The sequence below is a fragment of the Haliotis cracherodii genome, unplaced genomic scaffold, assembly GCF_022045235.1.
Source record: "Haliotis cracherodii isolate W230 unplaced genomic scaffold, xgHalCrac1.p SCAF_19, whole genome shotgun sequence".
Taxonomy (NCBI): Eukaryota; Metazoa; Mollusca; class Gastropoda; order Lepetellida; family Haliotidae; genus Haliotis; species Haliotis cracherodii.
The window spans coordinates 3,835,402-3,862,758 of record NW_027266274.1 but is presented as its reverse complement, the minus strand read 5'-3'; the positions used below and the strand labels follow the sequence as shown (position 1 = coordinate 3,862,758).

Sequence of the window (27,357 nt, the reverse complement as noted above, 5' to 3'; positions counted from 1 at the left end):
TGTAGATTGTAACTAGAAAGGTGTTTGCATGACATGTGAAAACAGAAGCAAATCCCCACCATTTCCTGAATGCCCTAAAAATGGCCCTATCAGAAACATGTATCATGAACCATTTGACTTCCCCGCATCAGACAATGGACCTCACACATGCCCAATCAATGCAGTACAACAGGGAGCTACTTAATGATGTGAGAAAAAATAGTTGATACTTTTGAAATAAACTAAGCCAAATGCACTTCATGTACCTCAATGTTGATCAAATAATGTGCGTACGATCTTCCGCTCTATTCCACTAGACCATGAAGGCAGTCCCTAAAACAAGATATTGTGGTTGGTAGGTAGGTGGTTTGTGTTTTATCAGACCTCAAAAATAAGTCATGAAACTATAAACTCCTAAATCCTATACATCATCTTGTGGTAAGCACTGACCGAACCAGACATAATGCGTCAATGATGTGGAGTATAAAATAGTTCATCTGACGCTACTTTTTGAGAACCACATTAATAAAAGTATTATTCCAGGGATTGATGTCTGCAATTGATTGAAGATACTCACATGTTTTTTTAAGTTTCAGGAGCACAATAATATGTGATTTCGCTTGCATTCATGTGTGACCAATCCATTTACTGGATGTATTCCATGGATGATAGAGAAATAGGACACTGGTGTAAATACATTTTTAATCAACAATCCATCAACAGCATAATATCACATCTTTCTGACACCTGTTTTGTCATAATAGTTATATTTCTATGTCACATACAGCATGTACAGTTAGAAAGGGGAAGAGTTTCACTACTTGATGTCTTCTTGTGGAGATGCTGTCATCTTCAGAATTGTGGCCTCACTGGCTCCTCATACCCTCATTGCAGTTTCCTTGAAAGCACTTCAGTCAGCTCTGCCTAGCAACACAGTGACGGTACGTCAGTATTACCTTCACAACACTGTTGTCATGACAATACAGAAAGTGTCCTTAATGCCCATTCTTCATTGTCAGTGTCATGGCCATGTTCATCATTTGTTGCATTCAGAGTTGTTTATCTTGTTTCTTTGCCTTCATTTGCCACAATACCAAGTTATGTTTACTTTCAATTCTCTTCAGCAACTCTGAAACTGAGTGTGATGATTTATTATATCCGTCAATAGATGCCACATTGGCACCTCTGAAGGAGGCACAAGCACTCTGCACTAGATGAGGGAGTTTCTGTGGCCGCAGCCCGGGTCTCCTGTTTGACAACTTGCTTCCATTCTTCCTCCTGTGTCCTCCAAGCTCACTGCTCTCTACACTGCAGATAAATAATATTTCACTCAGTTCCATTTTGAAATGAACAATATTGCCCCCAACAACACTTGTTCAAATGCATTATGAAATCATGTGATATTGTCAAAATTAAAGACTGTAGGGTAATCCCTATTTGTGGGGTTTATCTGATGCGGGATTTAAAACAAATAATAAAATTTTACACTACAGTGAGTAATATGGCACCTATATTAAAGCTATACCATAGCTATCTCTACATAATGAAGTCAGTGACCAGAAGAATTAGCAACGCCCAATGCTGTTAGGGTAAGATGGGTGGGGGACTGACGACAAGCTAGGTGGGGGACAACACTAGATGGGTGGGGGACTGACAACAAGCTAGGTGGGGGACAACACTAGATAGGTGGGGGACTGACCACAAGCTAGCTGGCGGACAACACTAGATGGGTGGGGGACTGACAACAAGCTAGGTGGGGGACAACACTAGATGAGCGGGGGACTGACAAGAAGCTAGGTGGGGGACAACACTAGATGGGTGGGGGACAACACTAGATGGGTGGGGGACAACACTAGATGGGTGGGGGACAACACTAGATAGGCGGGGGACTGACAACAAGCTAGCTGGCGGACAACACTAGATGGGTGGGGGGCTGACAAGAAGCTAGGTGGGGGACAACACTAGATGGGCGGGGGACTGACAAGAAGCTAGGTGGGGGACAACACTAGATGGGTGGGGGACAACACTAGATGGGTGGGGGACAACACTAGATGGGTAGGGGACAACACTAGATGGGTGGGGGACAACACTAGATGGGTGGGGGACAACACTAGATGGGTGGGGGACAACACTAGATGGGTGGGGGACAACACTAGATGGGTAGGGGACAACACTAGATAGGCGGGGGACTGACAACAAGCTAGCTGGCGGACAACACTAGATGGGTGGGGGGCTGACAACAAGCTAGGTGGGGGACAACACTAGATGGGTGGGGGACAACACTAGATGGGTGGGGGACAACACTAGATGGGTGGGGGACTGACAAGAAGCTAGGTGGGGGACAACACTAGATGGGTGGGGGACAACACTAGATGGGTGGGGGACAACACTAGATGGGTGGGGGACAACACTAGATGGGTGGGGGACAACACTAGATAGGCGGGGGACAACACTAGATGGGTGGGGGACAACACTAGATGGGTGGGGGACAACACTAGATGGGTGGGGGACAACACTAGATAGGTGGGGGACAACACTAGATGGGTGGGGGACAACACTAGATGGGTGGGGGACAACACTAGATGGGTGGGGGACAACACTAGATGGGTGGGGGACAACACTAGATGGGTGGGGGACTGACCACAAGCTAGGTGAGGGACAACACTAGATAGGTGGGGGACAACACTAGATGGGTGGGGGACTGACAACAAGCTAGGTGGGGGACAACACTAGATAGGTGGGGGACTGACAACAAGCTAGGTGAGGGACAACACTAGATGGGTGGGGGACTGACAACAAGCTAGGTGGGGGACAACACTAGATGGGTGGGGGACAACACTAGATGGGTGGGGGACTGACAACAAGCTAGGTGAGGGACAACACTAGATGGGTGGGGGACAACACTAGATGGGTGGGGGACTGACAACAAGCTAGGTGAGGGACAACACTAGATGGGTGGGGGACAACACTAGATAGGTGGGGGACTGACAACAAGCTAGGTGAGGGACAACACTAGATGGGTGGGGGACAACACTAGATGGGTGGGGGACTGACAACAAGCTAGGTGAGGGACAACACTAGATGGGTGGGGGACAACACTAGATAGGTGGGGGACTGACAACAAGCTAGGTGAGGGACAACACTAGATGGGTGGGGGACAACACTAGATGGGCGGGGGACAACACTAGATGGGTGGGGGACAACACTAGATGGGTGGGGGACTGACAACAAGCTAGGTGAGGGACAACACTAGATGGGCGGGGGACTGACAAGCTAGGTGAGGGACAACACTAGATGGGTGGGGGACAACACTAGATGGGTGGGGGACTGACAACAAGCTAGGTGAGGGACAACACTAGATGGGCGGGGGACTGACAAGCTAGGTGAGGGACAACACTAGATGGGTGGGGGACAACACTAGATGGGTGGGGGACTGACAACAAGCTAGGTGAGGGACAACACTAGATGGGTGGGGGACAACACTAGATGGGCGGGGGACAACACTAGATGGGTGGGGGACAACACTAGATGGGTGGGGGACTGACAACAAGCTAGGTGAGGGACAACACTAGATGGGTGGGGGACAACACTAGATAGGTGGGGGACTGACAACAAGCTAGGTGAGGGACAACACTAGATGGGTGGGGGACAACACTAGATGGGCGGGGGACAACACTAGATGGGTGGGGGACAACACTAGATGGGTGGGGGACTGACAACAAGCTAGGTGAGGGACAACACTAGATGGGTGGGGGACAACACTAGATAGGTGGGGGACTGACAACAAGCTAGGTGAGGGACAACACTAGATGGGTGGGGGACAACACTAGATGGGCGGGGGACAACACTAGATGGGTGGGGGACAACACTAGATGGGCGGGGGACTGACAACAAGCTAGGTGAGGGACAACACTAGATAGGTGGGGGACTGACAACAAGCTAGGTGGGGGACAACACTAGATGGGTCGGGGACAACACTAGATGGGCGGGGGACAACACTAGATGGGTGGGGGACAACACTAGATAGGTGGGGGACTGACAACAAGCTAGGTGGGGGACAACACTAGATGGGTTGGGGACAACACTAGATAGGTGGGGGACTGACAACAAGCTAGGTGGGGGACAACACTAGATGGGTTGGGGACAACACTAGATAGGTGGGGGACTGACAACAAGCTAGGTGGGGGACAACACTAGATAGGTGGGGGACTGACAACAAGCTAGGTGGGGGACAACACTAGATAGGTGGGGGACTGACCACAAGCTAGGTGGGGGACAACACTAGATGGGTTGGGGACAACACTAGATAGGTGGGGAACTGACAACAAGCTAGGTGGGGGACAACACTAGATGGGTGGGGGACAACACTAGATAGGTGGGGGACTGACAACAAGCTAGGTGGGGGACAACACTAGATGGGTTGGGGACCACTAGATGGGTAGGGGACAACACTAGATAGGCGGGGGACTGACAACAAGCTAGGTGGGGGACAACACTAGATGGGTTGGGGACCACTAGATGGGTAGGGGACAACACTAGATAGGCGGGGGACTGACCACAAGCTAGCTGGGGGACAACACTAGATGGGCGGGGGACGACTAGCCACTAGATGGGCAGGGGACAACACTAGATGGGTGGGGGACTGGCCGCTAGATGGGTGAGGAAGTAAATGTTTCATTCACACACTTGGCAACACAATACCACCTCCATAGCTACAAATTTCACCTTCAACTTGCCTAGCTGCTGACTTCTTCTTCTTTTTCTTCTTCTTCTTCTTGCTTTTCTGAGTCACCTGTTCCTTTACTTCCTTCTCATTCTCTTCGTCCTCCCTCTTCCTCTTCTTGGCCTCCTTCTTCTGTGTTTGCTCCTCCACGCCACCATCTGTGTTGTCCACAACTCGCTCCTCATCACCAGCCAAGTCTGCAGTCTCTGCGTGTTTCCTTTTACACTTTTTACTTTTCTTCTTCTGAGGCTCAACGTCACAACTGCCTATATTATCTGGTTCTATATGCATGTCTCTATTATTTTTCACAGTTTCTTCTATGTCCTTATTTTTTCGTTTTGACTTTTTCTTATTTTTCTTCCTACTGTGAGTGTCAGCTGCTGACTCTGATGGCTGTTCTATATTATCTGATGGCTGTTCTATATTATCTGATGGCTGTTCTATATTATCTGATACTAGTACAGAGTTATCTTCCCTTGATGGTGATGACCTCTGACCCTTCAGGGCAGCCATCTTTTTAGCAAAGTATTCTTGCATGGTAGAGGTGCTATTTATGGTATTGAAGCCATGTGACGTGTCAGCCTTGGAGTCTTCGGACCCTGAGGATTCCTACAAAAGATCGATAGTATTCACTTACTGTAAGACCAGTAAGTCTAAAAGTTTTTTTAATCATAATCATTAGTACATGAATTTCCATTGAAAAACATGACTGATAAGAATTTTCCTCCACCACACCTACTGAGTGCTGATGAATTTACTAAATATAGTCATCTCATCTTCAGACAGCATACACATGAAGTATTTTATGCACTAATCTCAATGTTAATAAGGCATTACCATCATCGGATCATAGGTTTTCGGATGGCCATGTTTATCGCAATTATTCGCGCAATAACCATAATGTTCAGATGATGGCCTGTTTTTTAAGATAAAGTTGTCTGTGATAAGTGAGTGAGATGTTTTACAGCTGTACTTGTGATTAGCAAGAAACATATGAATGTTTCTTAAGCGTTTGAAAATACGTAACATGCGGATAATTAGCATTAAATATTTTTTTAGTTCTGCTAAAAATCATAACACATTATCCCCTCTTAATTTCAAGTCAAAGTTGTTTTCATGTAAATCAAGTTTAGGACGTCTTAAGTTCAACTTGTTCTCCAAATAATGTGAATGAAAATGTAAAACATACCAAATTGCAAATGGCGTGACTTCACCACTTGGCAAATGCTTGGAGTTCACAAAGATTCCTGAAGAAATTTTGAATGCTTTCTCATACTCCGAACATAAAGCCTGTCAGACAGGCCAACAGAGCGTGTTTCCATATTCCATGTAACTTGCTTGTGTAACAAGTGTTCTATACATTGGTAGTAACTCACTGCTGATTCCAGTGCTGGAGAGTCCTTTCCAGAGGTAGGTTTGGCTGCCCGTTTACCAAATATACATTTGAGATCTTCATGTGATCTTGAAGATAAGTCTTTGCCTTTAGTGAACTTGCCATAACTGCAAAGTATATTCATGACAACCCTGTACCAACATCCTAACATCAAAAACATGAGTAGCAGACATTGCTTACAGATCCGTTAACCTTAAAATAATAAAATATATGGATTGGAGGAGGGGGAGAGGAAGAAAAAAGAGAGAACGAGAAATAGAGAGGGGGGAGAAAGAAATAAGCTGAGCAGCTTTTTAATTTTTGTCTCCAAAACAAGGTTGTATGAACTGTTACAAATTAAATTCAAACCATGAGACATTCATCCACTTGTATCATGAGTCAGTCTGAAGTACAACAATATCGCTGCATTTGAGTGATCCCTAACGGAAACACCAAGAAGGGTGCTGGAGATATCCTGATTACATACTGCACTCTGCTTCGTGACGACTGGGACTTCTTCTCCAGGCTGGCTACCTGGTGAGTGGTGGGGGAATCCACCTCCCCTCCTCCGTGACCCTCGTTCAGTGTTTCTAGCAAGCTGTTGAAGTCATCTTGGTGAGCTATCCAGTTATCTGCCTGGTTCTTGGTAGCCCCAACTCCTGCAACACAAACAAACACCCAAGCACTGTAGCCCCAATGTCTATTACCATTCCTCAATGTCAGAATGTCAAGATCTGATTGGTTCATGTGATCTTGATAAATTATGATGTATCCCACCTGTAAGGGGAATAAATGTCTGAGCGTGAGAGTGAGTGAGTGAGCCCGAAGTGATGCATGTCTCCGATGTTTACCACTTCGGTGAAACCCACGAGCACGGGTATGGTGCTGACAAACCTAGAAACATAATCGGGGTGAACCAGGATTCGAACCCACAATCATAGGTTTCTGGCGTGCCCAAGGGACGCAACTCCCTTAAACCCCACTAGCAAAAAACTGCATGCTTTTTCCGAGATAATGAAAGTCACGTGATGTAGCCTCGACACCGCAATCAAGCGGTTTTCTATCAATATGGAATTGCATCCCTCCGGCTCGTGGTATAAAACCTAACGTGGGATGCATAAAACCCAATGTACTCCTCGTGATCCTACTACAACTTATATTGCATTATCACTAGAAAGCAGCTAAACAATTGCTGATGCAATGTCGAAAAACCTCAACTGAACTCGCAAAGCAAACAAAGCTCATTTTATAAGTGAGTGAGTTAGGTTGTTATGCTGCTCTTAGAAATATTCCAGCAATATCACGGTTGGGGGGGGGGGGGGGGGGGGACAACAAAAATGGGCTTCACAACCCATTTTATGATTTTTTTTTACCATGATTACTTTTACCATGCTAATATTCAGATGTTTACATCAATCATTTTCACATACCCTTCTGGTCATTTTTAAAGCTGACTTTCACATTTTCAACTCTGCCATCTTCATTAGCTCCCAGGCCCTTTCCCTTTGACCAACCCATTCTCTCCAACATTTTCTGGCCAAACTTGCTGCCATCTGCAAAATAAAATAAAAACTAAAATACACAGCTTCATGCTGCCATGTCAACCTTTATGTTTCTCCTAGTGTTTCCATTAACCTCTCAGATACCCACGAGTTTCTTTATCAGAGGTACTCTGTAACTCTATTGTTTATGTTGACAGGTTGAGTCCCTGTGGCGGTCACTGAGCAGTGTGTCCATGAAGGCTGTGGGCAGCGCAGTGTCCTCCTGGTGGCACACTATCACACCTCTCATCACCTTCTCCCAGCCCCTAGCCAGTGCTGAAGAAACTCCAATCACCTTCACACTTCCTGTGTCTAAAGAGGACCGAGCTTGCAGCCAGACCTTCATCACAGAGGACACACTGTGCAGCTACACACGGCCACCGTGTGGAGGTGTTACAACCTATACACATCCCCTAGAGTGGCAGGGAAAGTCGGCCTCATACACAAAGCCATCTACTGATGATGCAGTTGAGACCTACAGTGATCCCCTAGAATATCCCATCAATAACATCACTGACATCTCACCACTCCCTCAAGTTGAAACACACAGCTCGTCTGCCAGAGAAGGCTTCACGAGTTCTGTTCAGCCTTTGCTCAGTACCAAGATTCAGATATCCACTGCACATTCCCTCAAGCACAGGGATGATGATGATGATGATGACTTTCAAGCAACATTCAATAGTTCAAGTGATGACACTCAAATGTCATGCATGGCCAAGCAATACACAAGCAACAAAACTGACCAAGCTTCTCAAATAGTACCAATAAATGGCATCCGATCTCCCTTAGAAACAGAGGTCCAACAGAAAGTACCCTCTACAGAATGTACCAACATTTCCCCAAGTCCTGAGGTCCAACCAATATGTAATACTGGGATCAAACGCTGTTGTTGCTCTACAGAAAGTACGAAAGAAAGCCAACAACAGCATATAGTCTGCCTTGATGGTCAGTTCCAGCACACTACATGTATTGCCAAACAAGGAAGACAAGTCTTGGTTCTGTCTCAACACCTTCCTGAGGTGACCACCATTATGCAACTGTCACACAGCACACAGGCCATGCTCAGAGCTGAGCAACAACTCCTCCCCCAGCCAGCAACAGCTTCTCCCTACACGCTGGTCTCCCTCACTCCACCATTGGCTCACCCACATCAACCCCTGACTGCCTGCTCTGGAGCCTGGCAACTGGAGGCCATACTGCCTAGCATATCTCATCCAGATGCTCCATTATCACTTACAGGATTCACCGAATGCATTCAATTCAAATCTTCTCTTACTCAACTTTCAAAAGACATACCATATCCTCCTCTGCTACAGGGGAAAGTAAGTCTGTTCATGACACACATTCAAGCAATGCTTGAAGCTCAAACAATTGGTCATCTTGATGAGGGTACAATTACACTTATCAAGAGCCTTGTTCCATTTACACCATGGATTGAACAACTGGTAAATTCAGGAAGACAGGAAACAAAAGCTGTGTTACCTTTTATACAACTTCAACCATATGCTGAAAAGAAACTTAAATCATTTGGCTACACCAAGTCAGAACAAGGAAAATCACCTTGTAGAGCTGTATGGTCAGTAGATAGCATGAAAATAATGGACTGTGAAAAGAAAAGCTTCAATCTGACAACACTGATCCAAGCAGCTTCCAACAAAATTGACACAACAGCTACACAGGCATCAGAGAAGACAGAGGGACGGTTTGAGTTGGGCAAGGTAAGATCAAGTGTGTGAGAGAATGTTATTATATGTCACACTCATCAATATTCCAGCTACATAATGAGAGTCTGCAAATAATCAAATCCAAACAGGCAATTCCATGGTTGATACCATGACTACAGTATTTGGGCACAACAAAACACAATAAAGCAGGTTACACATTGTGCAACCACTGAATTGGCGAAAAACAGCACTTTGCCTGATGTAAAAACGGCTACTATTGCCAGGCTAAAATGGCACCTTATTTTTTTTTTAACCTTAAGACTTGGTTTTCAGTAACAATAAATAAATAAAACAAAACACACATGTTCACATGCAGTTGCAAATAATTCTGAAATGTTGGTCGCCTTACAACATTAGAAATTAGCCTCTACTCCAATTTACTTGCAGACTCTGCTAGGGATTCGCAACTTACTTTATTTTGAAAACAGCACATGCTTTGAAGTTTTAAGTACCTTTACTCAAGTTAACTCAATGTCAAGCTGAAACTGAGTTTAAGATTTATGACAGAGTGCTATGCTACATGGAACACTGCCCTCACTAAATACCCTAAGTAAACCACCCTCAAGCCAGCACCAAATTAGCAGCATCGAAGAAGACTTACCCCTCCTTTGTGTAAGATGTTATAGAAGAGGTGATTGATTTCATGAACTCTAACATTGGTTTACAATAGAATATAAAAAAAACCAGACTGATGAACTAACTTAGTATAAACAAGTGACATATTTATGATATGTATTTATATACTACTAAATAAATCACCCTTATCGTTATTCAAAATATTAGGTCCCGTTTTCCCTCAACAATCAGTAAATTTGATCAGATGACGTTTTGCTGAGGTAACGTCTTAGCCTGCACCCGACAACTCAAAATATGACCAAAACAGCCTATTGTTTTTTAGCCTGAATTTTCATAAAACTATTATTTTTTAGTAATATTCATTTCTGATGGGAGGAAATTGTCTCTAACAATATGTAAGTGATCTTTTTTATATTTTTATGTTACACTCAAATGACATGTTGTACAGGTTGTGAACGAATCGTAAACGAAGTAATAAATGAAGTAAATACCGAAAATAAGTTGTATTTATTTTTATGATACGATTCTTCGGTTATCCCCATCCTCTGTTGGTGATTGCACTTGCTGGGACACAGCTGATAATAAACAATGAGTAGCTGTATTAATCAGACATACATTCGTAGCCGTCACGTTATTTCAGCATTTTCAATTTATTTCCCTAATGATGTCATATATCACAAAAACACACGCTTCTCGAACCACCTTTACTTTGCACAACATAGGCCTAACGATATCCTTATGATTTGGGCCACGTGGTCAAATGCCTTTGGCAGTTTTCTCGATCTGTGTTTTGTGGTAGTGGCATCAGACATGATACAAGTAACAGTTCTCAAAAACAGTATTTGATCGTAGTTACACACCATTACTCCAATTTGTCCCTTGAGGATTTATCGATATTTTTTGTTTACGTCGAGGTTCAGCCAACATCGCCATTTTGAACGGAAGTAGTTTCCCGTGCTTCAAAAGTAACGATTAAATGGATTGGTCCGCCGCTTGTGTGTTTTCCAATCAAAGCGAATGTTACAATTACGAAGTTCAAAGTTGAGGTCAAAGTTGAAAACGTGCTTGCTCTTGTCCTTTCTAATGGCGGTTATCACAGCCAATCAAAACCATTTTGTCAAGAATCAACCAATCAGCTACGACGCACTCACAACAACCGAGAACAGGCAAATTTGAAATGACGATGACCAGAGAGTGACAAGGGGAAGATTGAGGCGATTATTTCTTATTTTTGAGAGGTAGAAAATTATTTGAAGAGCAAAAAGTTTGGTGCCATAAGTCCAGAATGAGTAGTGCAGCAAGAAAAGACGATGGGCGCTCCAAAGACGTAATACCAGAAATTTTAGTAGACCCAAGTGGAAAGCGGTACATGAAAGGAAGGTTTCTAGGCAAGGTATGGATCTGTTCAGACACGTCTCTGGGCTAATGTTATTGCTCGAACGGCTGACAATGTTTTCAATAATAAACGTTGAAAGTATGATCACTTTGAATGTGTGTTGACATATCGGACACCCTATTTCATTTTTGTAGTCCAATGATGTCAAAAGTGATAATTATTTGAATTCAACAATCGTTAGCCATAGTCACAAACATGAATTTTATTTTAAATACCTTTACAAAAAAGTCTGTATTTCTAGTTGCCTTTGTAAACTTACTTTGTGAGTTATTATAGATTTTAAGGTCACTGATTTCGATAATGTTAAACGATGTAAATATGAAGGATCGTGGGTCACTGAACATCGTCCCATGATTCAAATTTTTATCAATGAATATTTGATTGGCCCTGGACAAATCTAAATGTTTATACGGTATCTTGGTTATATGAGTAACATATGTAAAGATTTTATTATGCTAACTGCAGTTCCTTTGTTTTTTCTTTCAAATTTGGATTTTATAAATCATTAATCGGCATCAGTTAATATGCATCTTAGTATTTAACCATGGTAACTTTTGAGACTAATTCAAAAGCCCAAGACAGTCAGTAAGACTTTTGCCCATATCTCACCCCACCAAAACAAAATTATATATGATTAAAAGGACCGAGTGGCAATGCATGTATAACTTTTGGAAAAGGGATACATACAGAAATCTTTTGAGAATGTCTTGATAATGTTTTAACAATAAAAAAAAAACACCCAAGTATATCTATATGTCATACAGGTAAAGGACGTTGAAAGATCTGACTAGTCATGAGTATTGGGTGTTAGCAGCTAAATGTTGTAACCTGGTTGATGGTGTGTGATTGCGTCTCCCCTCGCCCCCACCCACACCCTCTCCCTATTGATGTGGATCGTTGCTTATGTGATCGACAACTGGTTTGTCTGTTTACTGGCTGCCATTTTGTAGTTGCAATATTGTTGTCTGTAGCATAAGCAACATTCATAAAACTTTCCCTCATACCTCCAATTCTATAAAGTGTTATTTTTAATATGGTTTGAAACGAAATTCATCATGTTATTTTTTCTTTTAGGGTGGATTTGCAAAATGTTACGAATTAACAGACTTGGACTCAAAGGAGGTGTTTGCTGGGAAGATTGTGTCCAAATCTCTACTTGTGAAACAACATCAAAAAGACAAGGTTTGTTGACTTTCATCCTTGTATATGAAACAATGGCAACTGACATGAGTGAACTTTGAAGAGTCTGACTGCAACAACTAATCTAAAACTGAAATCTAGTTGCTATTCTTTTTACTAGACACATACCTTATATACTTTTCAATATGGAGAAAATCACAATCTGTTACAGGGATTTATCTAGACCAGATTAGAGGCCAATGTTCAATATGTTGTGTTCATGACTACCGGGTAATCATCTAATCTTATGGTTTTGTATGGCTGACTTGTAGTTTATCTGATTACAGGACCAATATGGGGAAAGGGTTTTCAATGCTCAGTTTAACATTATTGCATTGAACCCAATATTAAAATACCTCTGGATTTAGGAAAATTAGAACTTGAAAAACAATCCCAATTTTGAACAAATTAACGCTCTTTCCTAATATGCATGCCAAGGCCACTTAACTTGGAATCCCAGATAAATCCCTGTGTTGGGGAAAAGCTGCTGAAAGTACATTATAGGCTAGCAGTCTTTGCTAGTGCAGGGCTTTGTGTAAGAAACTTGATTTAACTTTCACCAGGTGCATGTTGACATGAAAATCAAGTTGCAACAAACAAAACCAGGGTGCATCCTGGTCCCATAAATATACAAATTTGAAACGTAGACCTGTCTGCTGTCTTCGTGTAAGTTAATGGCACATTGCTGTAAAATGTAATAGGGACATATACACAATATTAAATAAACAAATACCCAAAGTTTGATGTCAAGACTAAAGCGGTATGACAAATTGCAGGTAACACAGGGATTAGTGTTGTAGTGTTTAAAGTTAACTTTAGAGGTACTGAGTGAGTTCACGAAAAAGGTTGCGTGGACAAGCCTTGTTAGCCAGGCACAAATTTGAAGTGTGTGGATATTTTGTACTTGTTTTGTAGACATAAATATTAGGTTGCATTTTTCAGTGATAGGTTGTACTTATGCATGTTTCATATAGTTAAGTCGAGCTGTGTAATGTGATCAGTGACTGACTTGATAGTCATTTTCATGTAGTGATATGTAGGTAGATTTGTTTTATTTGTGGTAGTTAATGTGGCCTTTTTGATACTTTGTTTTCAACTGTTGACTATTATTATTTTCCAGATGGCACAGGAGATAGCAATTCACAGAGAACTGAACCATCGTCATGTTGTACAGTTTCGATCATTCTTTGAAGATTCTGATAATGTCTACATAGTACTGGAACTTTGTCGAAGAAGGGTAAGTCATTTACTTCCATAGGATTGTAAAGGAGATATATGTGCCTGTTAGTTACTGAATAAAACTACCACACAATACAAATCTATGTATTGATTGTATATGTCTGTTTGCAGTCACTGATGGAATTGCACAAGAGGAGGAAAGCTATCACAGAGCCAGAGGCTCGGTACTTTGTGAAGCAGGTGGTCACTGCTTGTCAGTACCTCCATCACAATAAGGTTATACACAGGGATCTGAAGTTAGGCAACCTCTTCATCAATGATGAGATGGAGATCAAGATCGGTGATTTTGGCCTGGCCACTAAAGTCGGCTATGATGGAGAGAGGAAAAGGTGAGTTGGTGCAGCCGGGACCTCGGAGAATAACCTCTCAGATGCAAGGACGTATCTTTCCAGCAATTCAATATTTTCTAAGTTCAAAGCCTCGATCACAAATGGAGACATACCTTTCAGTCTATGGTTGGAACACAAACTTGTTGGCAACATTATGAACAATGGATGACATTTTCAATTCAGTGTGACAGTGCATTCATATGACATAACGCTCTGAGTTCTTCGCAAACAAACAAAATTAGAAAAGATCTTGTGAGAATTACCTGGGATAATTTCCCTTGTTATCTGTGCTTTAATGGGTAATAAAAGGACCTTCACATCGCAGTCAAGAAATATATTGTCAGCAGTGTTCAAAATTCAGCATGACGGTTTAGGGGTCTTGTCATAAGCCTAATGTTAACAGTTATTGAGTTAAACATTTTGGGGTCCCTGTCTTCAAATACTATACTCCAAGGAACCCATGGTCCTTTCTTTATTTCAAACACTACTCAGCATTTTCATCAGTATCATTTACAGGCTTGCAACCAGTGATTTCATCAGGACATGTCCGTGATTTCATGTACATTTGAAAGGACAGTTCAGGGATTTATCTAGGATTCCTAAGTGCCTGTGGAATTACGTCATCTTAAAATAATGAAACAATTAGTGAATACTGGTCAATCAGCATGAAAATTACTGAAAATAATTTCACATAAATTTTAATATCTATTTCAAAAGTCTAGGGTTCTTGTATGATTACCCCTAGGCTTGTACTTCTGTGAAGTGAGGGGTAATCACTTCACACTGAGATGGATCAGTTGTTTTTGACTAATTTCAGATTAGTTTTCATCTGATATAAAAAGTCAGTGAACAATACCTTGTGTGCAGATCTGTGCTCATATTTGTAATGTATGTGCTGATTTGGAGTGTCCTTTAATTAACCGGAGATAAACACCCGAAGATGCCTGGTGCTACCCATAATATCTAGCACAACACCAGCAGTTGTTTCATTTGCTGTTGATGGGTGTAATTATTATTATTCTGTCTCATCAGAGACAGTGTTTACAAGATCTTCAAGTCCCATGAAGATTCACAGTTAGAATTGGTCTTCAAGAGATGACTAACGGGATCGGGTGGTCAGACTCGCTGACTTGGTTAATGAATGTCGTTTCCAAATCGCGTAGATCGATGCTTGTGGTGTCAGTTACTGGATTGTCTGATCCAGCCTCGATAATTTACAGACCACCGTTATATATTGTGAATATTGCTGACGGTGGCATCAAACAACAAACAAACATGATATTCACAAATGTGACGTGTATTTCAGAACACTGTGTGGAACACCTAACTACATTGCACCAGAGGTTCTGTGTAAGAAAGGCCACAGTTTTGAGGTGGACATCTGGTCACTGGGCTGTATTCTGTGAGTATTTCTACTGCCACAAGGTCACATGACCTATGGATAATTTTGATTCAGTTTGATATTTTGGACCTTTCAGGTAACAGAGCAGTCACCAGATAAATTGTTCTTGTCATGCAATCAAATTTGCTATCCCTCAGTAGTTTAACAGGTGCCAATCCATTTTCATGACGATGCAGCTGTATATTTTCTGTGAATCATGTTTCATTCAAGAAATAGCAATAGTGATATCTTTTAGAGGGGGGTCAGAAATCCTTGTCAACGTAGCCACATTTATGTCATTTTAAAGAAATGGTCATGATTTTAGTCAATTGTTTAATACCATTACCAATTCCCTTTTGCACAGACTCAATGCATCAAATTTTGATTTGGAGGCCACTCTATTGCTCAAATTACAGTGTGCTTGCTTTTACCCGGCACAAAAAGTGTGCTTGACGGCTGATAGTTGGGAAAATGTTTTACTGACAACAATTGTATTCACACCTACCATTATGAATTCTTTTTGGAATGTTTTTCAAATTATAACTTAGCTCACATTTTTCCTAGGTACACCTTGCTGGTAGGCAAGCCCCCATTTGAGACCTCGTGTCTCAGAGATACATACATGAAAATCAAGAAGAATGAGTACAACATCCCATCCCGTGTGAGTCTCCCGGCACGGAACCTGATCGGCAAGATGCTGAAGGCCGACCCCACAGACAGACCCACGATTGACCAGATCATGGAGGAAGAGTTCTTCTCCTCGGGTATGTCTTGCAGCATGCACAAGTAGGGATCTTATTGCAAATTCCCTGTTATATCATACGATTATTTCAGATAGTGGTCATTCTTCGCTAAGAACAAAGAAGGTATGCAATAGACATGCTGTGTGTAATCTGTACAAGTTATCCATGCTGCTCTGTTTTCCAGGCTACCTCCCAAACAATCTGCCCACCAGTTGCCTCACTATGGCTCCTAGGTTTGATACGCTCTACAAGTCAGAAGGTCTTCATCGTAAACCTCTCCTGGAAATTAATGGTGAGACGGTTTTCCTTACTAATTTGTCCATAGAATGAACTTTCTGCCATGTGGCCGTCTCCTAATGGTGTGTTAATTCTCCATACATGACCATGATGATTGTCATCTCGCACTGCTGATCATTAAACACTAGACGGGATACTGTGAATGGTGCAGGTGTAGAAAGATGGCTGTGTGACAATATTGAAAGGAAATTGGTCCATTGTTAATATTACATGTAAGTGGTCACCGGATGCAGGGTCCTGTTGCACAAAGCTATCTTATTACTATTGTATGCCTAGAGTTAACTCACCTTAGAGTTAAAATCGCTTTGTGCAGTAGGGCCCTGATCATGGATGTCTTCATTACTTGAGTGTTGATGGGTATTCACAATCCTGTTGCTGTGAATCCTTTTGTAGCCCAGTGTTCTATATTAGAAGTTTAGCCTCATCACCTCCACAACACAGACAAAACCCCATTGTTATGCTGACCCATTGTGTTGTTTCCAGATATGCGTGCTCAGTCAGCAGACCCTACCAAGAGGGAAATGGAGAAGAAAGAGAGTGACAAGGCACAAGCAAGATGTGGTAAGGACATCTAGTCTTGATGTCAGTAACATAAGGGGACCTCAGTCCCTACAATACTGCTATACGAGTGATTCTCACTCAGCTTTGGTCTATTCATGTTGACATATGAGTAATATTGTGTTGCAGGTAGTGAGTCTCAGGACAACTGGTTGACTGACTTGTGTGGACAGTTGTCAGCTGTCGTGGCAGCTAAACCAGGGGAGAAGATCTGTATACAGGACGGTAAGCCAACATACCTTCTGTTTATATTTGAGTAAATCGTGACGATTATTGACATGATTATTGAACCCTTCATTTACATATGGCTAAAAAAAAATAAGTCTTGGTTCTCAGGCACCGCCCGCATCCTAAAGTTTGCTGCACATTTCGTTTATATTTCCATTTTTAAAAAACCCAAAAAACAAATCCTTAAATATTACAAGTCCAGTGGTAGTCAACTGTATTCCAGGATTTTTACTCATCAAGGAATACATTTATGCAGGGAGGCCCTTTCCCAGGTTGATTGTACACAACTGTTTATTTGGTTGCATACTAGTTAGAACAGCCAAAAAAAATCACACCGCCCACCCGCAATATATTTTCAAAAGCCATTGCCCGAGAACCAATTCTTTTATTTTTTTAAGCCTAATGTATTTAACAATTGTAGTTTATCATTAATCGCTATAACTGTAGATCAAGTAAAACATGTATACTGTGAACTGTTAATGCAGCTGAAACTCCTGTAAGAACATATTTGAAACAATGTTTGATTCCTCCTTAGATGATGCTATTGATCCTGCATGCATCCCTATCTACTGGGTGAGCAAGTGGGTGGACTACTCAGACAAGTATGGCCTCGGCTACCAGCTTTGTGATAACAGTGTAGGAGTACTCTTCAATGACTCAACTCGACTTATACTACTGGCTAATGGAGAGTGAGTACCTTCTGCTAACATCAATCAATCTGAATATTTCACAATTAAATAGAGTACATTTCCAGAAAAAATCATAAATTTACAATGTGTCTGTGCAAGACAACCAATTTTATATATATCAAAGATTGAGAACGGATCCTTATTCAAAGTAGAGCATTTTGGTAATGAAGTACATGTATCTGTATTTGCATTTGAAGGAACACACAGTACATTGAGAGAGATGGCACAGAACACTACCACACTCTGAGGGCATTCCCCGAGAATCTCACCAAGAAAGTGACACTGCTGAAGTACTTCAGGAACTACATGAATGAACACCTCCTCAAGGCTGGAGCCAACATGACTCCCCGAGAGTCGGACCAGATTGCTCGCCTGCCGTTCTTGCGAACATGGTTCAGGACAAGGAGTGCCATGGTTTTGCAGCTGAGCAATGGAACTGTACAGGTATGGCAATTTCTCTTTCTTTGGATTCACCAGCACAATAACACCAATAATTGTTTCATGTCCTGAAAGTCCTAAAATGAGGACTGGGTGGTTACAATACAAGAACAGGCTGATCACCATGCCCCGATAGTAAGGACCCTTGTGTATCCTTGTGCCTCAATGGTACGGATCCATGTGTATCATTGTGCCCCTATGGTATGGGTCCTTGTGTATCATCGTGCCCCCATGGTATGGGTCCTTGTGTATCATTGTGCCCCCAATATATGGATCCTTGTGTATTGTGCTCCGATGGTATGGGTCTTTGTGTATCATCGTGCCCCCATGGTATGGATCCTTGTGTATCATTGTGCCCCTATGGTATGGATCCTTGTGTATCATTGTGCCCCTATGGTATGGGTCCTTGTGTATCATCGTGCCCCCATGGTATGGGTCCTTGTGTATCATTGTGCCCCCAATATATGGATCCTTGTGTATTGTGCTCCGATGGTTTGGGTCTTTGTGTATCATCGTGCCCCGATGGTATGGATCCTTGTGTATCATTGTGCCCCAATATATGGATCCTTGTGTATTGTGCTCCGATGGTATGGGTCTGTGTATCATCGTGCCCCCATTGTATGGGTCCTTGTGTATCATCATGCCCCCATTGTATGGGTCCTTGTGTATCATTGTGCCCCTATGTTATGGATCCTTGTGTATCATCATGCCCCCATTGTATGGGTCCTTGTGTATCATCGTGCCCCCATTGTATGGGTCCTTGTGTATCATCGTGCCCCCATGGTATGGGTCCTTTTGTATCATTTAGCCCCTGTGGTATGGATCCTTGTGTATCATTGTGCCCCTATGTTATGGATCCTTGTGTATCATCATGCCCCCATTGTATGGGTCCTTGTGTATCATCGTGCCCCCATGGTATGGGTCCTTGTGTATCATTGTGCCCCCATGGTATGGGTCCTTGTGTATCATTGTGCCCCCAATATATGGATCCTTGTGTATTGTGCTCCGATGGTATGGGTCTTTGTGTATCATCGTGCCCTGATGGTATGGATCCTTGTGTATCATCGTGCTCCGATGGTATGGGTCCCTGTGTATCATCGTTCCCTGATGGTATGGGTCCTTGTGTATCATCGTGCCCCCCGATGGTATGGATCCTTGTGTACATTTATGTACGTCATCAAGACCTGAGGAAAAGCTTCATGGAATAAATGCTTTTCTTCTTTCTTTTGCAGATCAATTTTTTCTCTGACCACACCAAGATCATTCTGTGCCCTCTGATGGCAGCTGTGACATACATTGATGAAAAGAGAGACACTACCACATTCAGACTAAATCTAATTGAGAAGTTTGGATGCTCAAAAGAACTAAGTGGGCGCTTGCGTTATGCTCGCTCTATGGTGGAAAGGCTACTCACAACCAAATCAGGCTCAGTTCGAGGAAGATCAGCAGCATCTTAGACATGAGACGTGTTCAGTCCTTGACTGAGTGACTTGATATCATCGTGACCAAGCTCCAGTCCCACCATGCAATGCAACATTCCTGCAGCAGTGAAGCACATTGATATTGTTGCTCTGCACAGGGTACGAGGTGACATCACATGTACTACACCAGGAGATCAACTTTGCTTGCTTATCAAATAGGAGTCTCAATGTGGATCTGGGTTACTGTTATTGCAGAGTAATGTCATATGTCAGTTTAAGTGCTTTAGTCACATGTGCATTACAGAAAGTGCTGGAATATTTGGTCGATTCGTAGACATCTCCTTATGGATTCTTATCAACATGTGAGAAAAGAGAAAAAATATTTTTAATGGTTTTTGTTTTGGGTATTTTTTCTTTTACATAGGTTTTGTGTAATACTTTGTGCTTTCTTATAGAAACCTATTTCTTTCGTTGAAGGTCATATGTGAAAAAGTAACTGGTCAATACATCTGTACATTGTCTTCCATGAAGAAGGGGCATTATTTCTGTCTGTCCCAGGCAACATTACATATTCTATGACATGCATCCACTACATTGCATACAAACATGACATAAATAGGCCCCTTGCAGTCAAGGTGTACAGTGCACCTGTAGGTAGCCCTTTTAGCTATGTAAGCGCATAGATATCTCTAACATCTTGTTTTTTTGCATGGGACTGTGATAAGCCAATAGGATTTGTGATGCCCTAACCAATCAATCACTTCATAACATGCCGTTTTTGGTAATCTTTTGTAAATAGTATTCCCGACACCTGGGCAAGTGATATCTAGCTGCCTTGTGTCACCAGTCTGTACAAACCATTTATCATCATGATAACTTATCAAGTAAATTGCCGCAGTGGTGAAATGTTTTGTGTTCTTTGCCCGTGATGTGGTCTCAGGGTCAGCCATGCTTGTGGTAGCCGTGAAGATGGTGTGTGAGAATTGGTGACCATGTTTATTGTAAAATGAATTTTCAGGACAAATGCCAGGAAAACTTGTATTGGATTGTAACATAGTTCAGATTTTCATCACTGTGGTGTTACGACGTGTGGTTGTGCTATTCCTGAAGAAAATAAATCATTGCACATAACCTCATGTTCAGAATAAATCTGTTACAATGTTCAGCTTTGTTTTGTTGTTTCAAACATGTTATATTTTATTATCAACTATGAATTCAAAATATTTGGAGTGTTGGTGGCTGATTTTCAGTGGTGAAATAATACTTTGTAATTATTACCAACCTCATTTTCAGTAATTGACAATACAATACTTTTGAGGTGTGACATTCCCCTCCCAAATGAGAGCTCTATCCAGAGTTCCAAGATCTTATGGTACAAGATTGTTTCTGTGACCATGTGTCCAAGCTCAACCCAGACATGGCACACTGAATTTAAGTCTACAAATTGTTTGATGGGCATTACTTAGAAGTTGACAGATGACAAGGTAGACACAGTTTTATGTATAACAACTTCTTCAATACTGTAAAAAGCGACTTTTTGGTATAAATCCTTATACCGTTGTCAAGCAGGACTGAATGAGGGACTTAGTACAGAATATATATAGTAGGTACAGGAATAACAGCGAATTAACAGTAACAACAATTGCATACATGAGTGGTATAACATAGGTAAGGTGTTAACAAGGGGATAATACTGTCACAACACGATGGACAGAAAACACAGGTGGAAGCCAATTAAACAGGATAAGTGATTATTGCTTGATGAGTTCAGAGTAGGCGGATGGGATGAAATAGCCTTGATCTCTGTTGATTGATGACTTGTTGCGGCGAATGTGCATTGCTTCTGTTATTTTTCGTTTATTGAAATAAAAAAAACGTCGCTTTTTACATCATTCAAGAAGTTGTCCATAAAATTGTCTACCTCGTTAAGTCTACACGCAGATCACTCTCTCCTGTGTGCCTTCTTGCTGGATAAAGGTGTTTACCATGTTTCCATGGTGTGGACGAGTGAAATCTCAACAGATCAGGTGCCTCTATAGTGACGTGTGAACCACCAAATCAATTTTGCACCAATACCATAGTCTGTCAACCCGCTTTTACACAATTATTTTCCATTACACACAATCATGCAATGAAAATTGGTTATTATTGAATAATAATCATTGATCTAACTAGAAATACCAGCTTTGTCATTTCATGTCTGAAAACAGATAATTTCTTAATTAGAATTTTGTGATCATTGACATGATCCTCTAGTAAGGGTAAGAACAGAAGGTATAATTTCTCACATTTGAATTTTCTCCCATATTAAACTAATACCCTTGATATAACTACTATTCAAAAGCTATCAAATTATAAAATCTGCTTTTGTGACAAAAAACAAATATCTTGGAGAACTGTTCATGGAACTCTTTATTTGTATTCTATAAAATATATTGATGGCACCTTCAAAGTAGGCTAATTATTCATGGCATTTTAAAAGGATTGTATACTTGCCCTTTTTGCTACTGATCAATAATAGCGTGATCATATAACTAAATATGGCTGCAAGACCTGATGACAAACATCATTTTCATCACACAACTGCCCATCTTAAAAACTCACTTGAGTGGCCAGCAGATACACAACAGCACACATAAACATAAAAAAAGCTACAGGTAATTAAAAAAACATGGTAATGTTTGAATGATGCCAATATCAAAATTAAAATGTTTGAAACACTCCAGTATTCTATTTCTTTGATGACAATTTGTCTGAAATCTTGTTTCTACTGGGAAATTCTCCACAGTGCAACTGGTCTGCCAATCACAACCACTTGACAGCATGAGACACACAGTGAGGTAGTGTGTGGGGGATGCCCTGCCTTGAGTACATCACACAGCTTGTCACTTTCATGTTTTCCCTGGGTCATGTTTGGACATAACCACCTAAAAGTGTTATAATGGTTAAATAAAACACATCTGTTTGCCAATATTAGACATGAAACAATATCAACTTTTTCAAAATCTAAACTTGTGAAAAATTCCAACATTTTACCTGATATCAGCAACAAAGTTTCCCTGATCAAACCAGCAAGAAATAATGCAGACGGACACACAATGAGAAATATGGTACTATTCATATCTAAAAGTGAAACAATCATGATAATAGCTGCCTTTCGAACAATGACCATTCAACTCATAAAATGTCATAGTACCAATACACTGAATATCAGAAGACTTCATTTGTCTCAAGGTATTACTAGTACCAGGGATAGAAACTATCTGTTTTAGTCCACTAGTCCTTATAATGATAACATATAGAATAAAACCTTAATAATGGCTAATTTCTAGTAGTCCTTAACTGTTGGGCAGTTTGGCAAGGATTATAGGACTAGTGCCAATTTCTAATGTTGCTAGTACATCGTGGACAATAGCCCATACCTGCAATGAACATGCAGTGCATAATTCTAGCAAGTTGTGCCTCACAGATTGGCACTGTCACTATCAGTACCTCAAAGCACTAGGGATGAAACAGATTCATTGTGGGAATACTTGTCTGGAAGTACTAATAAGAGTAGTCTGAATTACACAAAGATGTCTTGCCATCGGTGTGATTGACACACACTTTGTCACACAATCTCAATCATATAATTTCAGAGTATAAAAAATATTAAGAACTTTACGCTTGATAAACACCATTTACACATACTCTCATGTGAGATAATACTTATAACCTCAGATCAATGCTTAACACTTCTTTGGTAATTGACTTTCATTTTACAACTGGAAAAATTGCTCATCTGTCCTAAGTCTACAGCTGACCCTTTTCATACTTACAATCGGGAAGAAGTCCTATGGCTGAATGATATTATTATATGACGATACAGTATCAATATTGTGTAAACTACCGGTATTTCATTTTGGAAGGTTTTCCTGTACAGATATTATAATTAGTTCCTACAACTGCATACTTGTGCTAAGATCACATGTAGGTCAAGACCTCAGGACAAACCATCCCACCCAAAGCATGTGCAAACTAAGACAAGACAGCACCCTCTCTAGCAGTACAGATGAGTGTTTGTGATGTAGAGATAACATGGCAGTAATTGGGTAATTATGTCCAGGGGAGGAAGTTGGCAAAAGCTGCTGTCCCAACTACAAAGTAAACCATGAAGTAGAACAGCACAAGTTTGGTGTTGGTGCTCTGCTTCCAGAAGTCGGAGATCTGGTCAATGAGCAGGTTCCCCTTCTGAGCCTGCTGCAGGTTGGCCCCTCTCTCGACACGCTGGACTCTCCCTGGGGAGAAGATGTTGTACTGGTTGGAGGAGAAGTTGTCATGGTAGGTCCTCTCCGTGATGAGTCGAGCAGCAAACCAGTAGATAACAGGGGAGGTGGACGCAAGGAGACGGGTCATTATCTGAGAGACAAATATACATAAAATTAATGTTCAGAATAGCTGAGAAAAATAATAATCAATAAATGTAAGTTGGTGATGATCGTTAATAATATTTGCTGACATCTATATCCCAACAACAAAGTGCAATGTCAGGGATTTACCCAGGCACTCTCAGAGTCAGAGTTCAATATTCAACCTAAAGTCTGCAATGGAGATATTCCAGTAAAAGTTATAATAAATTTTAACGAAATATGTGATATAAATTTTCATATGTGACTAAGTTGGATACGAGGGTCGGCTGAAAGGTTCTGAGCCTAACTATGAGTATGATGGACTGCATTGATGGAGTTAGCGGCCAATTATTTTTCAACATTATCCCCATCTTCAAGGCTCTTTCTTCCCCTCTTGAACTCTGCTGCACACCTCACAAGTGACAAAGGAAGGAGCATCATTCCCAATGGGGACACTATGTCTGCAGGGATGGCTGTTTGGAGTTAGCACTTTCAGTGGGAGATACTTGATGACAGTACAGAAGCCAATTTTGTACATTTTCATCAACATGGAATACATAGTCACTTTAATACCTGCAGACATATGCAGCCTGTAAGCATGGAAAGTATTTTACTAATACATGCAAAATATTTAGTGTGTACTATACATAATTGTAGTTAGACTCAGCACTTTTCAGTCACCCCTTTTGTAATTGCATTTTATTACCTACGAGGGCAAACATATTGAGGTTCATTAAAATCATATGTGCCCTAGGGTCATATCACGTCACGAGACAACAGTGTATTATTTCATTCATCCAGACGGCATTGTTGACATCATTCGAAGATCTTATTGTGAAGTCGGCATGACGTCACGCTAGAAACAACCTCATAGATGGAGATTGTTGACGTCATTTGACAAATTGTGGTTCCACTGCAGTTGCGACTTGCTGTCCTTATAGGTAAACACTATCAAAATAATTATTCGTCTCTGTATGTAGACATCTTCTTTGGTAATAAATAGAAAATTATATTCAAGTTCATGTCATACTATGTTTACGACACTTGCGCCTAAATTCCAGTATTCAGACACTTGTGTTGTAAATATAGTATGATATGAACACTCATATAAAATCCTCTATTTATGTAATGTCAGAATACCCCATTATAAGAATATAAGAACTGACAAAAATTCCCAATTTTGGAAAAATAGAAATGATTTTTTACACATGTCCCTTCCATAAAAATCCTAATAAAATCTTTGGGTGGTAATGTCTTAATTTGCTTCATGCTAACAACAGCTTGTAGATACAACAAACAGGTATGAACAACGCCACAGAGATAATAATCCATGGACAGTGTATTTTGATGGGTATGATCATATTTCTTGGTGCAAAGATGTATGTATACTATGCAAGGAGCATTAATAGATTCTTAAAAAAACTCACCTGGATGTGTGCAAAGAAAATTCCAAAGACAGTCATGAACACCAGATGACCAACATAGATAAAAAGTCTGGTGTTCTTGAAGCCAAAGTTTCCTTTCTGTAAGTCTGTCTTCTTGTCTGTCTGTCCCTCCTGTACCATGCCGAGTCTGTGGCAGCAGTCTGTGTTGAGCCTGTAGTAGTACACGCATGCACACACACTCAGCACCAGCATTGGGGCGGCAAGCAAGAAGTTGGGGACCTGCTTCAGCTCATAGTACTGGAGAAAGCCCACACCCCAGTGGTGCTTCTGGATGTAGCTGTAGGACAAGGGAAGTAACTGTGAACACCATGGGGATGGAGCATCACTCACAAGCTTGTAGTTCTGGGAGCGGCCATAGCGAACAAGGTGATTTGGTAAATCTGCATCATTTGACAAACAGAATATTCTGTAAATGTAATATTGATACAAACAGAACGGGCCAGCACATAACACAACCGCAACAATGGCTGGTGTCAGATACAGATATGTCATTGATGCCATCATCATCCCCTTTTCAGTCATGGTTTCAAATCTCGCTTTTGTCGCTTGTTGCATACTGGACATAAACCCCTTAGCTCTCCTGAACAAGATGAACCCGATTGCTACAAGGCCATTTGACCGTGTAGATGCACTTAGTCCAAACCAAAATGCTGCCTTCATTGTGTCACCACTGGCAAAAGCCAGGAGTCCGGAGAAAAAGAGGTAGGTAAAAAGACATTCGGAGTAGGGAGCTGTCATGAAGATGCTGGCTGGGGTGATGCAGAACAACAAAGCTGCCTTGTATGCTAATCTCTCATCTTTGAGAACCTGGACTCCCAAGTGAAACAGCGTTGATGCTGACTTTGTGAAGAAGTAGACATTCAGCGCCACGCCAATGATTAAGCAGAGGTTTAACTTGGACATGATCTGACCTGCAAATGAGAAGCAGTAGAAAACATCGGCGATTTTTCCCACCATGACTGGGTATAGGGGGAAGAATGCTATAGCATTCTCATAGATGTAACCATGCTCTGCAACATGGATGAAGTAAACGGCATCCCATCTTCTGAGTCCACCCACTCCGATGTCCACGATACTGTCCACTGCTGTCTGGTTGTGGGTTGGGGATGTTGGAGGGTTGAAAACTTCAGCATCATGGTCAGGAATAACAGCATTGAAGATCACCTGAAAGATAGAATACATTTCTTGTCTGCGAGTTTGTTGGCATAGAATATTAGTTACATGGTCCAGTGACTGAATCAACCAAAGATGTACATCTTTGAACCATCTTAAAATAGATTACAAAAATAATCATTATTCTAGAATGAATACACTTATTGTTTCAAAGAAACATACATATTTATTGATATCAAAGTACTGTTTTGATATTTAGTTTCTGTGAAGGTCCAACAGTTCATGGTCAACTATATCGAAATGTTACACATAGTGCATGGTCAGTCTCAGCAGGACAACTTCTACAGGTAGTTCATGTTCAGGATTGTACTGGGGCTTCATTCACCGGTCAAAGTGAGCACCTGCTATCCAACAAATCGCAACTAAATATGGGTGATGTCCTTTAGGAAAGTGCATGCGGATGAAAGAAATCTACTCACCTGAAAAAATAAGATGATCAGTCGTGTTTGCAATGCAAAACTTTCGACTTTTTGCTCCAACCTTACAAGATAAACCATTGTCGATGTTTTCTTTGCGTCCACAACGCTGATTGGTGGAA

The 27,357-nt window shown here is 41.4% G+C and overlaps 3 protein-coding genes across 5 annotated transcripts in view; 1 reads left to right on the top strand and 2 right to left on the bottom strand.

Annotated features, from left to right (window-relative positions):
- LOC139466683 (synaptojanin-2-like) overlaps positions 1 to 20,928 on the top strand; it is a 62,651-nt gene extending 41,723 nt beyond the window's left edge. The window contains exons 24-35 of the mRNA XM_071248305.1: positions 7,774 to 9,333; positions 12,386 to 12,493; positions 13,611 to 13,727; positions 13,841 to 14,058; positions 15,365 to 15,460; positions 16,004 to 16,203; positions 16,367 to 16,474; positions 16,963 to 17,040; positions 17,167 to 17,262; positions 17,801 to 17,954; positions 18,152 to 18,398; positions 19,625 to 20,928. Coding sequence (XP_071104406.1) covers positions 7,774 to 9,333; positions 12,386 to 12,493; positions 13,611 to 13,727; positions 13,841 to 14,058; positions 15,365 to 15,460; positions 16,004 to 16,203; positions 16,367 to 16,474; positions 16,963 to 17,040; positions 17,167 to 17,262; positions 17,801 to 17,954; positions 18,152 to 18,398; positions 19,625 to 19,849 — 3,207 coding nt within the window. The 3' untranslated portion in view covers positions 19,850 to 20,928. The remainder of the gene's footprint in view (positions 1 to 7,773; positions 9,334 to 12,385; positions 12,494 to 13,610; positions 13,728 to 13,840; positions 14,059 to 15,364; positions 15,461 to 16,003; positions 16,204 to 16,366; positions 16,475 to 16,962; positions 17,041 to 17,166; positions 17,263 to 17,800; positions 17,955 to 18,151; positions 18,399 to 19,624) is intronic.
- On the bottom strand, positions 665 to 10,864 carry LOC139466680 (PIN2/TERF1-interacting telomerase inhibitor 1-like). 3 transcript variants are annotated; one of them, XM_071248299.1, is made up of 6 exons: positions 10,776 to 10,864; positions 7,505 to 7,627; positions 6,562 to 6,733; positions 6,079 to 6,202; positions 4,705 to 5,311; positions 665 to 1,282 (listed from the first exon to the last, which is right to left on the bottom strand). In XM_071248299.1, exons 1-6 carry the CDS (start codon positions 10,846 to 10,848, stop codon positions 1,029 to 1,031), a joined length of 1,353 nt encoding a protein of 450 aa, XP_071104400.1. In that variant the 5' UTR covers positions 10,849 to 10,864; the 3' UTR covers positions 665 to 1,028. The 3 variants fall into 3 exon arrangements, with proteins under 3 accessions (XP_071104400.1, XP_071104401.1, XP_071104402.1); XM_071248300.1 differs by having other exon boundaries at positions 665 to 1,287; positions 4,716 to 5,311; XM_071248301.1 differs by having other exon boundaries at positions 1,197 to 1,287.
- Positions 20,929 to 22,233: 1,305 nt separating the features above from the next.
- Positions 22,234 to 27,329, bottom strand: LOC139467024 (GPI mannosyltransferase 2-like). Its single transcript, XM_071248735.1, has 3 exons — positions 27,239 to 27,329; positions 25,629 to 26,810; positions 22,234 to 24,211 (listed from the first exon to the last, which is right to left on the bottom strand). Exons 1-3 carry the CDS (start codon positions 27,314 to 27,316, stop codon positions 23,909 to 23,911), a joined length of 1,563 nt encoding a protein of 520 aa, XP_071104836.1. The 5' UTR covers positions 27,317 to 27,329; the 3' UTR covers positions 22,234 to 23,908.
- Between the last annotated feature and the right edge of the window lie 28 nt (positions 27,330 to 27,357).

Coding starts and splice junctions, on each gene's coding strand:
- LOC139466680 (XM_071248299.1), bottom strand. CDS start 10,848: ATGGCGATGTTGGCTGAACCTCGACGTAAACAAAAAATATCGATAAAT. Junction 7,628..10,775: donor AGGGACAAATTGGAGTAATG/GTGTGTAACTAC, acceptor TTTATTTTGCAG/ATGGCAGCAAGTTTGGCCAG. Junction 6,203..6,561: donor TCGTCACGAAGCAGAGTGCA/GTATGTAATCAG, acceptor TATACTTTGCAG/TTATGGCAAGTTCACTAAAG.
- LOC139467024 (XM_071248735.1), bottom strand. CDS start 27,316: ATGGTTTATCTTGTAAGGTTGGAGCAAAAAGTCGAAAGTTTTGCATTG. Junction 26,811..27,238: donor TGATCATCTTATTTTTTCAG/GTGAGTAGATTT, acceptor TCTATCTTTCAG/GTGATCTTCAATGCTGTTAT. Junction 24,212..25,628: donor TTTTCTTTGCACACATCCAG/GTGAGTTTTTTT, acceptor TTTGTCTCTCAG/ATAATGACCCGTCTCCTTGC.